The sequence below is a fragment of the Capra hircus genome, chromosome 18 (assembly GCF_001704415.2).
Source record: "Capra hircus breed San Clemente chromosome 18, ASM170441v1, whole genome shotgun sequence".
Classification (NCBI taxonomy): domain Eukaryota; kingdom Metazoa; phylum Chordata; class Mammalia; order Artiodactyla; family Bovidae; genus Capra; species Capra hircus.
Window position 1 is genome coordinate 49,261,879 of NC_030825.1, and position 17,168 is coordinate 49,279,046.

A 17,168-nucleotide genomic window follows, 5' to 3' on the forward strand; every position below is an offset into this window, starting at 1 on the left:
GGGGCATCCAGGAATTCTGCTCTCCTCTCCTTCCCCCGACCCCAAAATCAAGATGAAAGCAGAGACTGAAGTCATGTTTATTGGGAGACAGGGGCATGCCAGGATCAGGAGTGTGTGTCCACTGGGGAGGGAGATGTAGAGACTGGTTCCTAACACCCCCTCGGGGACTCATTCCTGGATGTAGAGGTTGCTGGGGGCAGTGGGATCATCTGCTGGGCGCGTCTCCACCACCACAGGCCTGGGGAAGGAAAAGAGAAGTCAGTTCATTCACTCATTTGCAGAGACGTCAATAGAGTTTGTGCCAGCATAGTGCTGGGCTAGAGCAGTGGATGAGCAGACACGGCCCTCGCCCTCAGGAGACCAACATGAATCAGTGAATTAGATGAGTACAAAGAAGCATGAGGCACATAGCAGGGAAACCCAGCTCAAGGGGTCAGCCAAGGTGTCCCTAAAGAATGGATGGTAGAGCCTGAAAGAAGTTCAGGAGGGAACTTGATGAAAGGGCAGGGAAGAGCGTTCTGGGCAGAGAGAACAGCCTGGGCAAAGGACTTCCATGGGAGAGGGCTTGACTGCACAAGTCATGGTTTGTAGGCTGTGACCAGGATTGGGTATTTATCTTGAGGCCACAGGAAGCTTTTAATCAGGTGGAGAGTGACACAATCAGATCTGGATTTTAAAGGACACCTCTGACATATTGAAAGATCAGAGAGATCCTTGAAGAAGCTCTCACTGGCTAAATCTGTGAGTATTTGTGCCTCAGAACAGATAATGATAGTAATAGATTATAACCCATAGAATAAAATGAAAATCAGCTTCCCTGGTGGTCCAGCAGTTAAGAATCTGCTTTGCAATACAAGAGACACCAGTTTGATCCCTGGCCCAGGAAAATCCCACTTCCCACAGAGCAGCTAAGCCCATGAGCCACAGCTACTGAGCCTGCGTGCCTAGAGCCTGTGGTCCACGACTAGAGAAGCCACAAGACAAGCCTACACACTGCAATGAAAAGCGGCCTCTCAGCAACTAGAGAAAAGTCTGTGTGTAACAACGAAGATCCACCACAGGCAAAAATAAACAAGTAAGTAAATCTTTAAAAAAAATAATAAAGTGGAGGACCATCTTTTGAAAAAGAATAAACAAAAAATCCTCGAGACTATGCTAAGATACACACAAACACACAGTCATATATACACACATACATACAAATATACATACACGGTGGAGAAGGGACAGCTCTTTCCTACAGTAGAATGCCGACTTATAAACGTAGAAGGAATGATAGAAATAGGAAACTCACCATTTAATAGACTCAGGCAAAAATCATCAAGTCATGGTAAAATTAGGTGAAACAATAATTGTACATTGTCTCAAGAAATTACCCCAAAGAATACTTATTTATACAGAGAAAAGCAGGGTAGCATTATAGTCAAGAAAGCTGGCTCATTCCATTTTAACCAAGTCACCGACCAAAGATAACCTCACCAGTAGCGGGACAAACTGACACACACTTCCTGATCTGATGTAGTGAGAAGGACACCCCATCACTTCTGTGGTATTCCTGCCCCAAACGTGTAACCTGGAAACCTCAAACCCAACTAAGGGACATTCTGAAAAACAAATTTCCTGTACTCTTCAAACGTGTCAAGGTCATGAAAAGCACAGGAAGTCTGAAGAACGTTCCAGGCACAAGACTAAAGAAACATGACCCCAAAATGCAGCCTGTAATCCTGGATGATATCACGGACCAAAAAAAAAAGTATTATTTTTTGGTTACAAAGAGCATCATTGGAACAACTTGGTGAGACTTGAGTGGGTGTATGAAATTAGAAGATAGTGCTATCTCGGTGCTCTTTTCTTGATTTTGACAGCTGTATTGTGGTTTGTAAGAGTATGTCCTTGCCTTGATTTAGGAAACATACACTGAAGTATTTTGGGGTAAACTGGCATCATGCTTGCAATTCATGTGCCAACAGAAAAAAGTTACACATATATGCGAGGCAAGAATAAAGCAAATGTGGTTAAAAATAATATACAGGGAATCTGGGTGAAGGGGATACAGAATTCTTAAATTTATTTTTGCAACTTGAGCCTAAATTTATATCAACATATCAATAAAAAGTTAAAAAAGAATGAAAATTCCACCTTCGGGCTTCCCTGGTGGCTGGGTGGTGAAGAATCTGCCTGCCAATGCTGGAGACACGGATCCAATCCCTGATCTGGGAAGATCCCATGTGCCATGAGGCAACTAAGCCCGCGCACCACAACTATTGAGCCTGCGTCCTAGAGCCCGGGAGCCTCAACACAGCCAAAGCACAGCCAAAAATAAACTAATTAATTAAAAATTTTTTTAACAAAAGAAAATTCCACCTTGGCTGCTCTATGGGGAATAGACTACAGGGGACAGAGATAGAAGCAGGGAGACCAAGTGAGAGGATGTCTAGGCCAAAGATTCAGATGGCTGGGGACACCTCAAGATACCCTCTTTACATCCAAAGCACCCCCCCCTCCCTGGTCCTCTGTCCTCTGCCCCAAGTTCATACCTGGGGGAGCCAAGCAGACGGAAGGTGAGGGTGGGGTCTCTGAGCTCCTGCAGCAGCTGGGGGAAAAGGTGCTATATCAGTGTCTAGAAGACTCCTCCCCTCTCCCTTAAAGAGAGTAAGGGGCAAGGTCTCTGAACTCCTCAGGTCCAGAAATAATCATTGCTGCTAACACCACTCATCAACTGTGTGACCTCAGGCAAGTTACTTAACCTCTCTGCACCTCAGAGCACTAACCTTTGAAATCATAATACCTACCTGACAGGTGATCCCGAAGATTAAGGAGAATACAAAAGTGTAAGGGCAGAGCCTGACACATGGTGTTCTGTGGATTAAGCATCATTTTCACTCCATTTTCCGGATGAGAAAAGTGAGGCACAGAAAGATTAAGCTATTTGCCTAAAATCATTCAGCTGGATTCCAACCCAGGCAGTCTGGTCCATGCTCTTAGCCCACTTGTCTCTATTTGTGACCCCATTTTACAGTTGGGAGTCTGAGGGAGGCTCAGAAAGAAGCAAAGTCATAGAGTGACCCTGGTTGAGCTCTGGTCCCAAGAGACATGGAGCAGAGAAGGGGACCTGTCTGAACTGAGCCTAGAGGAAGTGTCACCTCCAGGGACTTTACACCCTGAGTGAGTTTGTTCTCCCAATGGATCTGATGAGTGAGATGATTGACGTGGGAGGGTCTTGCAGGTGCTAGGAGGAAGGAGCTTACCTGATCTGAGCCTAGAGCCCAAACCTGTACTCCATGCTTCCAGAAGGCCTGGAGCCGACCCCCGACCATAGCTGGGAGGAAAGCAGCACCTGTTACCCTTGGGCTCCACTTAAGCCTCCAACCTGGACCCCAGACCCCGGAATTATCATTCTGGCACATACCCACGGCCTCCACTGCTTCAGTCATGGGGATCTCCGGAGTTCGAAGCCCCCGGGCCGGGGCCCCCTCTGGGGTCACCAGCTTCAGGGACCCTAGAAGGAGGTAGAGAAGGGACTGTAAGAGCAGTAAGCGGGCTTGAGAAGGTTATCAAGGGACCGGACAATACGTTTAGCGTAAGAAGCAAAGCAGGACGAGTAAGGACTGGAGGGGCTCAGAATCTCTGAGAGGTGCGGGGTCTGGGGGTCGGTATCTAGGAACAGTGGAGGCAAGGGAGGGAGGAAGGTTCTTACCGTCCATCAACACTATCACCTTGTCTTCCTCAACCTGAGTCACCTGTACTGGTCCCTTGTGCTCTGCTTGAGAGATCCAGGTTCAGGGACCAATTTCACCGCATTATGCCTTCCTCCGCTAGGCCCCCCTCTCCATTCCCAAGCAATCGGGCTAACCCCCGCCCATCACAGAACTCCCCACTCCCCATCATCAATCTCATTAATTATATATACCCAATGTTCTCCCGCCCCGCTCTCGGTTCATCCCCTTTCCCAATTATGCCTCAGGCTAAGCACCGCCCAGTCACTCAGACCCAACCCAACCCAACTGATAAGCCTCACCCTTCCCAGAGCCTGCGCGACTCACCCGTGCTCATCTCGCCCAGCCAGCAGGAGAGCGCGCCGAAGCGCACGGTGTGGAAGAGCACCGACTTCGCCGGCCTTCCGGGGCTCACGCCGATGCACACTGAGGGCAGCTCGGAGCCTGGCCCGGTCAGCAGTGCAAACACCGGCAGAGGCGTAGGGAGCGGGAACAGCACCTGCTGCGGGCCGCGCAGGGAGGGGCGGGTTCAGATGAGGGGGCGGGGCCTGGGGCGGGGCCTGAGGGGCGGGGTCTTGGAGGACAGTGAGCTTGGGGCTTCCGAAGTATTTCTCCCCCCGGCCAAGTGTTTCTCGAGCCCTCAGTTTTGGGAAGCACCATCTAGAAACTTCAAGGAGGTGAGGCCTCAGAAGGCTTAGAAAGTGACGGGTGGCGTGAGGGCCGGAGCTTAAGGATCAGAAAGACTTCAGGGGAGGAGCCTCCAGGTGGGCGGAGCCTTGGGGAGATTGTGGGAGGCCTCGGGTGGAAGCCCAGGTTCGCGGAGCTCGCGGCGGAAGCGTAGAGTAGACGGCCCCAGCCACCCAAGCTGACAAAGCCCCTAGCGTCTCCAGGCTCCCTACCCGGACCAGCAGGAACTTGTTCATGGGCTGGTACCACTGAAGCAGGACCACGGATGTCTCCAAAGCCCCACACAGGAACGGGCCTCCGGAGCTGGTGCCCTCCGCTGTGGAGGCGGGTAAGGAGCGGTCAATGGTCTCTCCCGCGACCCTTCGCCCCCAAAGGCCACACACTTCTCCCCAGGCTCTACTCACCCTGCCTTAACTCTGCAACCCTCTCCTGTGGAGAGGGAGTCCAAGTCCCACCCTTGGTCTTGCCCCCTGTCTGCCCACCCCTAGGGTTCTCACCCACACAGCACGCCCGGCAGCCTTTGGTGTCCGGGATCTTAGTGGAGACAATGTTCTTCCTGCGGCAGAAGGTAGGCATGAATGGGGGCGAGGGACGGCAGGAATGGGGCATTAGAGGGGTCAGTGGTACCACTAGGGGCTGGTACCTTGCTAGTAGCCGGTGGGGGCTAATGTGAGCGATGGGGCTTCCTGCTCTGCCCTCTTTCCGTTCCAGCAGGCCCAGGATGCTATGAGAATACAGGTAGGGGGTCTTTCCTGCAGTGTGTGTGTACATAGGGAAAGCAGGCAGTTATAGGCTACTGCACACTCCCACCCTTCCCTCAGCCCATCACTTGGCCCCATCCCTTTTAAATGCCCAAGTCTTCAAGACTCAAGCGCCTTTGTTTATTCATTTTTTCATGCAACATGTTAAAAAAATTTTTTTCTTGCCTGTGCCCCACAACATGTGGGATCTTAGTTCCCTGACCAGGGATTGAACCCATGCCCACTACTGTGTAAGTGTGGAGTCTTAAACACTGGACCACCAGGAAGTCGCAGTGCAACATATTTTAAATGTCCACTATAGGCCAGGCACTGTGCTTGGCTCTGGTGAACAATGGTAAGTAAAATAAATATGTTCCCTACCCTCACAGTACTTGTGGCCGCATGAGAAATGACAGACACTTAACAATCAGATGAAGTTACACATATTACAAAGTGTAACAAGGAACATCTAGAAATTCTGCAAAACTTTGTCATCACAGATGTGATATGAATGAGCTCACTCATTCTATTTGGCTTGGGGTCTCCTCATAAATTAGAAGTTCTTTTACACAAGGTGTTTATAAAACAATGACACAAAATTTTAATCCACAACCTGCTCACTCCATTTTAGTAAAGCATGGAACAAGTATTGTCATCTTGTCAACATCAAAGAAAGGTAAAGACTGACTTCTCGTGGAAATTACCTCAAAACTGACTTGAGAGGTGGGCACTACTGTGAGCCCCATTTTAAAGATGGGGAAACAGAGGCTTAGGAAGAAGTGTCTTGCCCCAAGTCCCACAGTGAAAAGGTGGCTGGAATTTGAACTGTAGGCTCTGCGAAGGGGGAGCCTAATTGTTTTCTCTGTGCCCATCTATTTCCCAACCTCCTTACCTTTGACCCCTTAAGTTCTGACCCCCACCCCTCCCACCCAAGCCACAGCCAGACCTGAGAGAGACATGAGGACATTGTTGATGGAGTACACCCAGGTAGTCCGGCCAGAAAAAAGCTGCAGGGCAAGGGGGAGATGGCTCCTGTAAGACCCCAGCAAGCCCAACTCCAGCCCCCACCCTCGGCCCCCCTTGACCCACCCCAGGGACTGCCCCTCACCATCTCCAGCGTAGCCTCCTGGTCATTTCGATTCAGGATAAAAATGCCTTCCTCGGCCCCCAGGAGCAGGTGCTGGTCTAGGGGGGCACACACGATGATGCTAGGACCTACTCCATCACACGGGGCCTCCCAGACCCCATATGACCCCAAACACTGATGCTCTGTGCCTTCAGTTCTCTACTCTCCCCTCACACTGACATTTCCAGCCTTTGTTTTCACAAATCTGAACTCAAACCCTGACCAGTTCCCTTGAGCTGGTCTCATTCTCACCAGCCTCTGACTTCCCCTGTTCTGGTAGTTCTCCCATCTCTGATCTGCAAACCCTGACCATCTGTCCGCTCAATTCTGACCCCAACATCAGACATGTCTTCCCCAGGAGCCCTCTCAATTCTGTCTTTCTCCCCAGTTCTGGTCCCTGAATGCTAATCCTATCTCAACACTGATGCTCAAATTCAAATACCCTGACATATGGCTCTTTCTGTCCAGTGTGACCCCACAAACTCTAATACTGTTTCCTTAACATTTACCCCCCACTGACTTTGTCTCCACGTCTTTGATCCCTAAACTCTGTCCCTTTCTGCTACATTCTAATCCCTAAAACTCCTGACCCCAAATTGCTGATTCCAGTCTCTCTACCATTAACCTCCAACTGAGGCTGTGCATATGTGTGTGTGTGTGCGTGCACACGCTCAGTCATGTCTGACTCTTTGAGACCTCATGGACTGTAGCTCACCAGGCTCCTGTGACCATGAGATTTTCCAGGCAAGCATACTGCAGTAGTTTGCCACTTCCTTCTCTGGGGCAACTGAGGTTAATGGGGTCCAACTGTCCCAGATCTTATACACTGAACGCTGACCTTTCTGGTTTATCTGACACTCCTTTTTAAAATTCCTATTTTATTTATCTATTCTTTTGTGGCCATACTGTGCAGCATGTGGGATCTTAGTTCCCCAGCCAGGGACCAAACCTGTGCTCCCCTGCAGTGGAAGGACAGAGTCTTAACCACTAGACCCTCAGGGAAATTCCATATCTGATACTCTTGACCTCCAAACTAATTTCCCTAATCTTCACTCTCAAACTCAGCTTCAGTCTACCCAGCTTTGATCCCTAAACCCCAGCTGTAACTCCTGGCTCTGCCCCTGCCTCCACTCTGCCACTCTCTACTGTATTAAGACCCTTCCCTTCCCCTCTCCCTGACTTTCTGCCTTCCACTAAGGGTCCTCCCCAACCCCGCCACATTCTCCGTGGCCCTTCTGAGTACTCACCCTTGGTGGAGGGGTGCGTCCAGGCTGCCGTGCTGTGGATCCGGAGGGGGCAGCCATTGAACAACTTGACGAGAAGGGCACAGCCCTGGGTGGGCCATGGGGGCAGGGCAGCAGCCGATCCAGCAAAAGCGAGGAGGGCACAGGAGGGCACAGTGGTTAAGACTCAGAAGCAAAAGTGGCAAGGTTCAAATCCCGCCTCCACCTGCTCAAAGGTTTATGACCTTGGAAACTGTTTAACCCCTCTGTGCCTCAGTTTCCCCATTTTGAAATGGCAGATAATATGTATCTCTGCAGGATCTGCAGGCTGGCATCCCTGACTCACTGGATATAAGTTTGAGCAAACTCCAGCAGAGAGCAAAGGACAAGGCAGTCTGGCATGCTGTAGTCCACAGGGTTACAAAGAGTCAGACACGACTTAGTGACCCAACAACAACTGCAGTATCTGTCTCTATCTGTGCAGATATACACCACGTAAAGACACGAGATCAGGGTCTTGCACAGAGGCTCTGCTCAACAAATGTCACCTGTCATTATTATTAGTCTTCCCTGCCCCATCCCCCACTCCCACCTGGCATCCCCAGCCGCATCCAGAGATATCAATCCTCAGCATCACTGGCCTCACCTTTCTCTTCATTTTTTCCTTCTTGGGGGGCAACAGTGGGGGCTGGTCAGGCTCTCGGGGGGCTGGGTTCCACAGTGAGGGTTCTGAGATGAGGAGGAGAAAATCAGCCCCTAAAGCCCCCGATCACTGCCCAACCCCCACCTTCACCCACCTCCCACCCCAGCCTGCCCTGTTACCTGAGTGGGCAGTGAGGTGGGGGCTTCGGGTGGCTGGGGGAGGCCCGAGATGGGGGGTGCGTGGGGGAGGCCCACTGGCACACCGGACCAGCACTCCCGGGCTCAGCTGGCCGTCATCCCCAGTCCCCCCAGGACCCTCATCTGACGGAGAACGGAACTTGGGCTTTGGAGAGAGAGGAGGAAGGTGGGGAATACATTAGATCAACTCAGAGAGAGGGCACCTTGCCAACCACCTCTGCCAGAACTGACATTAGGTCATGGCTCTGTGATATCTAACCACCCCTCCAACCTTCCCCTCTGACCCATGCCCCAAAATCAACATACTCCAGCAACTAAAGGGGAAGGGTTGGGTGCAGCAGGGTTTCCAAAGACCAGCTACTGACCAGTATCCATTGGGCTAAATATTCTTAGTCCCACCCCTAGGGTCAGGGATGCCATTTCCAGATCCCAGTCATCTCAGTCTCTCAGATCTCAAAGGACCTTGTGTCCCAGACTCCAGCCCAAGAGAGCTTAGTATCCCAGTGTCTATGGGCCCTGGCCCCCTGCCCCCCATCTCTGTCCCAGAGCCTTACCTTGGGGGGCAGTGGAGGAGGTATGTCTTCTGCAGGGGCGGGGCTGGAACACAAAGATGGGGTCAGCAGGTGGGGGGTGTGGGCAACAAGGCCTGGGGAGGGTTGGGGCTGGAGGTCTGAGCTCAGGAGGGTCAGAGGGTGACTCGATCTGGGGCTAGAGCTAAGGGCTAAAGGACTGATGACCCTGATGGTAATAGTACCAGCAACTCTTAGATATCAAGTGCTGCCAGTGCATCAAGTCTCTGCAACTTCACACCTGCCAAGAACACAGACTATACAGTGCTCCCGGGGGTCAGGTTCTCACCTGGTGCGCGTGAGTCTATTACAGACGAGAGGTGTGCAATGAACAGGTGGGCCCTGAGGCTGACACAGGCCTAGGGCTGGGGAAGATGGGGGCCTGGGCCAACTGCTGGGGTTGAGGTTGGGTCTGGGTCTGAGGGCCTGACACGGGGGAAGGTTCAGTCTGAGGGTGGGTGAGAAGTTGAAGAAAGATGAGGGGGCCCGAGGGTTAAAGGTCAGGGCAGCAGCTGAGGCCTGGGGGTGATAGGAACATCTGGCAGGAGCTGGGGACTGGGAGGTAGCAGGGGACCCAGGGTTGAGTTGGCTGGGATTGGAGAGGAAGGAAAGGGGAGTCAGGGGTTGGAGGTGAAGGAAGATGGGGATATTGAGGGTCCGGTCAGGGGTCAGGGGTCAAGGATCAGCACTGAGTAGTAGAAGGGAAGCAGGGCTGAGGCTGGGATCAGCGGGAAGGAAAGTGGGTTGTAGGAAGGCAAGGGCTGGGTGGGGGCCTGTGGAGCTCTTACATGTCCACGTCGTCATAGTCATCATCGGACTCTGATAGGTTCCTCCTGAGAAGGAACAGGCATGAGCCTTGGGTGGTCCCACGCACATCCCTGCCCCACTCCCACCCTGAGGGTCCCTGACCTAGGACTGCCGCTCTTGAAGTCTCCAGGGGGCTGTAGGAGAGCCTGTGGGATAGTAAAGGGTCAGCAGTGGCCCAGGGGGAGAGGAGGGCAGCTGGGCAGTCAGGGAGGATCTCACCGTGTCCACTGGGGGCCTGGACTCCATGCCTCTGAGCTTCCTGAACTCCATGTGCCGCCCTGGGGGATGGGGATGGGGCGGTCACACAGTGAGCTGGGGACAAGGACTTGGGAACAGAAAGGATAGAAGTGGGGGTGGGCTCTGGGGTTAGGATCTTAGCACTGGAGCTGTCCCTATAGGGAAGGGCTCTTGGTTTACAGGGGTCTCATCTCGGGGCTTCCTAGGTAGTACCAGTGATAAAGAAGCCACCTGCCATCGCAGGGGATGTGGGTTGGATCCCTGGGTCGGGAAGATCCCCTGGAGGAGGAAATGGCAACCTGCTCCAGTATTCTTGCCTGGAGAATCCCATGGATTCTGGCGGGCTAGTCCACGGGGTCACAGAGAGTCGGACACAGCTGAGCATTTAGGGGTCAGGAATGGAGATCAGGGAAGTGGGGTTTCAAAATGGTTATAGGGTAGTTGCTTTTAGGTTCCATTTGGGGATCAGGGAGCAAAGATTCCTGAGGTCTCTGGGAGTCCTGGTGGTTATGGGAAGCCTCATGGGGTGTGTTTGCAGTACAGAGAGGTGGGGGTCTCCAGAGGCATTTTGTAGATCAGGTGGTGGTGAGGTTCTCTGGGGTCTCCTGCAGAGTCAGATGGTGAGAGGGGTCTCTGAGAGTCTATTTGGAAGTGATGAGGGTCTCTAGGACAAGCTGATAAGGGGGCATCTCCTGGATTATAGAGTCAGGTGTCCAGAAACATAAAGATTCTCTACTCACGACAGCAATCCGCGTCTGGGATCCCCAGAGAGCTGGCCCGATGGGTGGATCTGATCCGCCGAGGGATGGCCGGGGGGAGCTGGGCAGAGCAGCGGCTGCATCAGACCCGAGGTTCTCCAGCAACAGCTCCCCCACCCTGTGGGTCCAGCCCGGAGTCCTGGGCCTTCCCATAACCTGTGTGCCCCCAAGCTACCACCCCATCCTCCCTGGCTCTTTTCTAAGAGAGGCAGCAAGGGGGCACTCCAGGCAGGGAAACAGGCTGAGAAAAGGCGAGCTGGTCCCTCACCTCAGGGTCTTCATCTTCAATCTCGCCCACAGGGGCCCCCTTCCCGGGGTTCCTCAGTTTGTCCAGAAGATCTAGGATCAGGCCCCTGTTGAGCCCGGGCTGGGACACCAGTTGATGCTGGGGGAGGGGAGGAGGGTGTCAGCAGATAGGGGGCGGGATTAGAAGGAGGGGGTTGGGATGGGGCTGGAGGACTAGTCTAAGAGGAAACTTGGGGGGAAGTTGCCAACAGAGGAACAAGGCACGGAATTCTGGGGAGCTGCAACCTGGGGGATTCTGAGGTGTCTGAAGGGATTAGAAGAATGTGAGGTATTTTGGAGAACTCTAGAAGTGTCTCAGAGGGGACTGGAGTTCCCCTGCAATTCCGGAGCACACCCAGGAATGGGTCCTGAGGCCCTTAGGAATTTGTGAGATTTAAGCTCAGTGTAGGGATCTTTGCTGCAGGTCCAGGGGTTGAGAATCTGCCTGCCAATGCAGGGGATACAGGTTCTATCCCTGGTATGGAAAGATCCCACAGGTCGCAGAGCAGCGGAGCCCTTGAGCCACAACTAGTGAGCCCTTGTGCCTGAGAGCTCGTGCTCCACAATGAGAAGCCACCCTGGTGAGAAGCCCGCGCCCTGCAGTGAAGAGAGGAAAGGCCACGTGCAGCAGTAAAGACCCAGCACAGCCAAGAAAACAAAAAAGGGGCCTGGGATACAGTTCGGAGAGCCTTGAGGGTCCTGGGGAATTCAGAGGGAGCAGTGACTTTGAAAGGGCCATGGGGGTTCCGTGAGATGAAACGATCAATGTTGTAGAGGCCCTGGGGAATTCCGGTGGTGAGTTTGGGAAGGCTTCTCAGGGGAGGGAGGCTTACAGTGAGCATCTTGGTGGCACCGGGTCGCTTCTTGGGGCTCTTAGTGAGGGTGACTTTGACAAAGTTGTGGAAAGCAGCCGACCTTGGGAGGAAGAAGGCGAATTCTGGGGTGAGGGGACCAGAGGCCCTCCCATCAGACCATCACCCTCGGCCCCGCCCTCCCTCCTCCACGTGCCCCTCTCCTACCATTTGCCTTTATCCTTTAGCCTGGGCGGCTGGTAGCCACTCTTGGTCATGAGGAAGAGAACCCTGGAAGAGTAAGGACAGAACGTGGGGTTTAGACTTCCAGTGGCAGCCAGACCTCATGGCTCCGGGGGCCCCTAATAGCACTGAGGTTGGCAGGGAGCAAAGGGAGGGACAGAATGAGAATGAGTGGTATGTTTCACAAGGCATGGGGTGCCCCTTTGAAGGGGAACCAGCAGGCTCAGGGGGAGCCTCAAGATGGGGCTCCCTAAATTGGGGCCCCTCGTGTGGAGGGATGGAGAAAAGGCTTTCTGGGTTGAGGGGCTCCTGAGGGTCTCAGATTGGGCTCAGGGTAAGGGGGGGTCTCCTCCAGTGGGTACTGAGCTGGAGAAACAGGCTGGGGGGGGCAGGTGGTGCTCAGGGTCAGAGTTGAGTGGGGTCTCTGGGACCAGGGGGACCTGCCACATCTGCCTACCTGAGTGGGTGCACGTCAAAGAGTGGTGGCTGTAGCTCGGCTAATTCGATGGCTGTGATGCCCAGGGACCAGATATCACACAGTTCATTGTATCCCCCCTTCAGGGCCACGGCTGCCACTTCCGGAGCCATCCTAGGGGCAGAGACCCTCGGAGAACCAAGGAGTGACACAAGAAGGGGAAGGGGAGACAGAGGAGAATGGGGCAGGCATAGAGAGAGCCAGATGCAGAGAGAAACATACAGATGGAGAGAGACAGAAATAAAGACTTCCCTGGTGGACCAGTGGCCAAGACTCCACGCTCCCAGTGCAGGGGGCCTGGGTTCTATCCCTGGGCAGGGAACGAGATCCCACATGCTGCAACTAAGACCCAGCACAATCAAATAAATATTAAAAAAAAAAAAAAAGATGGAGAGAGATAAAGGCAGAGAGACAGAGACAGGCTGGAAGATGGAGACTCAGAGAGAGAGAGTGAGACAAACATGGACAGATATGGAAAGACAGACAGACCAGGATAAAAATCAACATAAACACTGGGAGGAATGGCTGGAGGGTGCACAGAGAGACCTAGGTAAATGGAAAACTCCAAAAAGACCCAAAGAGCAGATAGACTGTTTACCGTCTGAGCCACCAGGGAAGTCCGGTCCAGAGAAAGGGAGAAGTGGGCAAAAAAGCAAGTACAGAGATTCCCAGAGATCTGGGCTGGTAAACGCCACGCCACCCCACACCACTCCTAGCTGCCAGCCAGGCATCCCTCACCAGTAGGGTGTCCCAATGAAAGAGAGGCGTCGAGCTAGCGTTGCCCCGATCTGGGCCGAGATACCAAAGTCAGCTGGAGACAGAAGGAGAGACATAGTGACCTGGGGTCCCCTGTCCCCTTGGTCTCCCCTCAGGCCCTCAGTCAGCCCCTCTCCCCATTCCCACGAGCCACACTCACCCAGTCTGACCTCCCCAGCATCGTTGATGAGGATGTTGGCTCCCTGGGGAAAAGGGAGGGATTAGAGGCTGTCAGAGATACCCCCAAGTCCAATGCTGCTGACATTCCCTGGCCCCACTACACTCTGACCCTCCTGACTCCTGTCTCCCGGGTCCCCCACCCACGAAGGCCACCTCTCTGCCCCTAGATCACCTTGATGTCCCGGTGGATCTTCTTCTGTGAGTGCAGATAGGCCAGTCCCTGGGGAGGAGGGCGGAAGTAGGGGGCTATGAGCGTCCAGAGGCAGGAGCAGGGCCCTGCCCCACCCCAAGCCCAGAGAGCATCCCCTTACCTGGAGCACTTCCCGGCAGACGTAGCTGATCTGGAGCTCCGACAGGGAGCCTGTCACTGCAGAGGTCACCCAGGCACTGTGTTGGGTGCAGGCCAGACCCCTGGCCACAACCCACACCAGCTGAGAGGGTACCACACAGGGAGGGGAGAACTGGGATGGGACAGGTGGGAGGAGGAGGCAGAGAGGCAGTCAGCAACAGAGAGAGGCAGAGATGCAGGGAACCAGAGAGATTCATTCAACGTGATTATTTGCTGCATGTCTACTGTGTGCCAGCCACTGTGGCAGACAGCAGGGATACAGCTGTGGACAAAAGAGGCAGAGATCCCTGCCCCCGTGGAGAGAACGTTCTAGCACAGGAGACGGATGGCAGACAAGATAAACAGGTAAGATAAATGATACACGAGACGCCAATAAATAGTGAGAAGAAAAATTAAGCAAGAAAAGATAACAGGAAATATGTGTGGGAAATATGTGTGGGAAGGAGTATGACATTTTATACAGGTTGATCAGTGAAGGCGACCCCGAGAAGGCGGCGGGGGTGGAGATGGGGAGCAGTCCCACTCAGAAAGGGAAAGGCAAGTGCAAAGGCCCAGAAGCAGGGGAGTGCCCCCGGTGGGGCTGGAAAGCAGAGGCGTGGGTGGAGCAGGGGTGAGGGCGCCAGCCTGGGATTGTCAGCAGGGGTCAGACTCAGGGGCAGTGTTGAGAAACTTGGGCTTCGCTTTAGGGGGAGATGGAGGGCATGGGACAGCTCTGAGTGATGTCACTCTGTAGAACAAGGAAAGGCAGAGAGAGACGGGAAGAGATAGAGAATCAGGAACAGACCCAAGCTGAGGCAGAGAGAGACAGACATGGGCAGAGACACCCCAAACTGGGAAAAGAGACACATTGAGAAAGACACAAAGGGGTTAGAATACACTAGAGAGAGACAGCAGACTGAGGGGGTCAGAGACTCGGTCTGACGGGCTGGTGGGGTGAGTCACTTCCTCTCTGTGGGCCTCAGTTTCCCCCACCCGCCCTGAGGACTTCTTCATGAAGTCCTGCCTTTCCTGACCTTTGAGGTCTAGGGCTGGAGGGACACTGGGAGACTGGGAGATGGTCAAAGATAGAGGTGCACATCAGAAATCTGATCAAGGCCCACCCCGCCCCCACCCTCCAGTGCTCCAAGACAGTGAAAAGCAGGCTGAGTGAATCAGAAATGCATTCACTCATTAAATGAACAGATGGGCCCTGACGATGAGCTAGAAATGCAGAAATACTCAAAGGCATGAATAGACCTTGGTGAGAAAATGCAGGCACAGGGGGAAGATGGGGCAGGGAAAGTCGTGGGGATCATTGCAGAAAAAACAGAGCTGGACTCTCAGGTCCTGAAGGATACAGGGTTCAGGGCCCGCTTGGGTACCACAGTCTCCCCAGCATCTTCCAGGCCAGGCCTGGTCCAGAGGAGGGGCTCTGTGTGAAATATAGACCAGAAAGACAGTCCCCGGAGACGCAAGCGTAGAGGGACAGGACAGGTGGATTGGAGGGCCAAGGGCTGCCTGGATCTCCTCGCCCCGCCACTCACCTTGGTAGATGTCCTGGAGAGAACCAGCCCCACAGAATTCCATGCAGATCCAGAGTTTCTGCAGCCTACAACAGTTCAAGAGCAAGAATAATAATAGCAGTAATAAATCATTATTTATAGGACAGTTTCTGGCTCACTGTCCATCCTATCCTAGTTCAACAAGAACTTGAATGTAAGAGCTGTCATCTCTCTATTGTCTACCAGAGTGAGATCATCCCATTTTACAGATGGGGAGATTGAGGCTCAAAGAAGAAAATATATGTTTAGGGTCAACTGGACCAAACCCAGGTGCCTGGGCTCCTACCATGACGTTCTCTGTTGTCCCATGCTAACCTAGGAGACAGGGCAGAGACTTCACAGGTTGTGGAAGTTCAGAGGGGACAGAGGAGCCCAGGATGCCAGGGCCGGGGGGGCAGAGATCATTCTTGGGGCATCTGGGATATTCAAGGGTCAGGGAAATTAGGGGTTCATGTTAAAGGAACAGAAAGTGAAACTGGGGGACCTGCAAGTCAGGACGCTGATCAGTTTTAGAGGGACTTGGTTTCACATTTGGTTACCACAAAGGGATCAATTTAGTGAGAAATGCTAGTTATTTATTGGAGATGAGGTTTGGAGGTGCTCTGGTCAAACAAGTGGGACTTCGGGCTGGGGATTAAGTTAGGAGCCTCAGTTAAAAATGGAGGTCCGGGATTAGAGGTTAGGTTGGAGGGGGGTGCTGGTCAGGAATGGGAGTTGGGGGCTGGGCTGGGGGGCAGGGGAGGTCCCATCACCAGAGATAACTCCCATGGTAGGCCACGATGTTGGCGTGCCGACAAGTTTTCAAGATGAGGATTTCCTTCTGAAGGGTGGAAACATCATCGTCTGCGAGGAGGGGCAGAAGAGAAAAGGCTACTGCAGGGATGGAGTATGGGGGAGATCCCAGGGTCCCAGGAGGTGGGGCAGGGGAATGAGGACCTGGGTGCTCTCCTCACCAGGCTCCATCTTCACCATCTTCAGTGCCACCAGGTCCCCTGTCCCCTTCTCTCGAGCCTTGTAAAGGGGAAGTTGGCAGTCAGGCAGGCTCCATTTGCCCGAGGTCTTCCTCAGCATCCCTGAAGCCAAGCTGAGGACTGGGACCCTCTCACATCCCCATCCCTTCTTGGGGCTCACCCCCAAGGTCACGGGTTTGAGGGTGTTGGAGAAGGAGGGGGGTTCCTCACCTTGAAAACTTCCCCATAGGTGCCGCCACCCAGCCGCTGCAGCAGGTCATAGTGGTCCCGGGGGTCCCTGTTAAAGATGTCAGGGTCTACGAGGTCCATTCCTGGGGGCCGGAGCTGGGCCTGCGCCCAGGGGCCAGCAGGGCCTCAGGGCTCCAAATGCTGGCACCTCCCTCCCTCCCCACACGCCCTGCACCCGCCTTGCCTCCACCGGCTGTGGCCTCCCCCCTCCCCACTCTCGCTTCCTGCCCCGGCACAGAGCTGTGCAGCCAGCGGCTCCACCCCCTGTCCCCTGGGCCCTGACAGCCTGTGAGGGGCAGCTTGCCTTGGGACCCAGGGGACTCCCCCCTCCACCTCCGGGGCCCTGGGCTGCATGTAAACCAGATGCAAACTATCTTCATTGTGACCTGGAGGGTGCCCTCACCCTCCCCCGTTATGGGCAGTGGCTAAAAACATTTGAACCTCTGCTGAATGCTGAGTGTTGGGCCACAACCTGGAGATGGCAGGTCTACACCGGGATGACCATGCAGTGTACCCTATTGTTCACCCGGGACACATACAGGCACTTAGTGGTAACTCCCCGTGCGGCGCGCAGGCCAATCGACGTGCACACTCCTGGATACCCGTGTGCACGTATGTGGATATACCCAGAGCATATACATATATG

The 17,168-nt window shown here is 53.7% G+C and overlaps 1 protein-coding gene across 3 annotated transcripts; it reads right to left on the reverse strand.

The window, feature by feature from the left end:
- Nucleotides 59–16,802, reverse strand: MAP4K1 (mitogen-activated protein kinase kinase kinase kinase 1). 3 transcript variants are annotated; one of them, XM_018062349.1, is made up of 31 exons: nucleotides 16,505–16,802; nucleotides 16,277–16,334; nucleotides 16,076–16,166; nucleotides 15,306–15,370; nucleotides 13,745–13,800; nucleotides 13,606–13,653; nucleotides 13,414–13,456; nucleotides 13,236–13,308; nucleotides 12,480–12,611; nucleotides 12,008–12,070; nucleotides 11,822–11,903; nucleotides 10,972–11,088; nucleotides 10,686–10,764; nucleotides 9,928–9,986; nucleotides 9,811–9,842; nucleotides 9,690–9,734; nucleotides 8,887–8,929; nucleotides 8,315–8,477; nucleotides 8,139–8,221; nucleotides 7,517–7,601; nucleotides 6,252–6,328; nucleotides 6,090–6,150; nucleotides 5,047–5,155; nucleotides 4,901–4,959; nucleotides 4,616–4,719; nucleotides 4,044–4,218; nucleotides 3,698–3,763; nucleotides 3,410–3,499; nucleotides 3,249–3,319; nucleotides 2,538–2,593; nucleotides 59–238 (listed from the first exon to the last, which is right to left on the reverse strand). In XM_018062349.1, exons 1-31 carry the CDS (start codon nucleotides 16,601–16,603, stop codon nucleotides 169–171), a joined length of 2,454 nt encoding a protein of 817 aa, XP_017917838.1. In that variant the 5' UTR covers nucleotides 16,604–16,802; the 3' UTR covers nucleotides 59–168. The 3 variants fall into 3 exon arrangements, with proteins under 3 accessions (XP_017917838.1, XP_017917836.1, XP_017917837.1); XM_018062347.1 differs by having other exon boundaries at nucleotides 9,811–9,854; XM_018062348.1 differs by having other exon boundaries at nucleotides 3,698–3,760; nucleotides 9,811–9,854; nucleotides 16,505–16,801.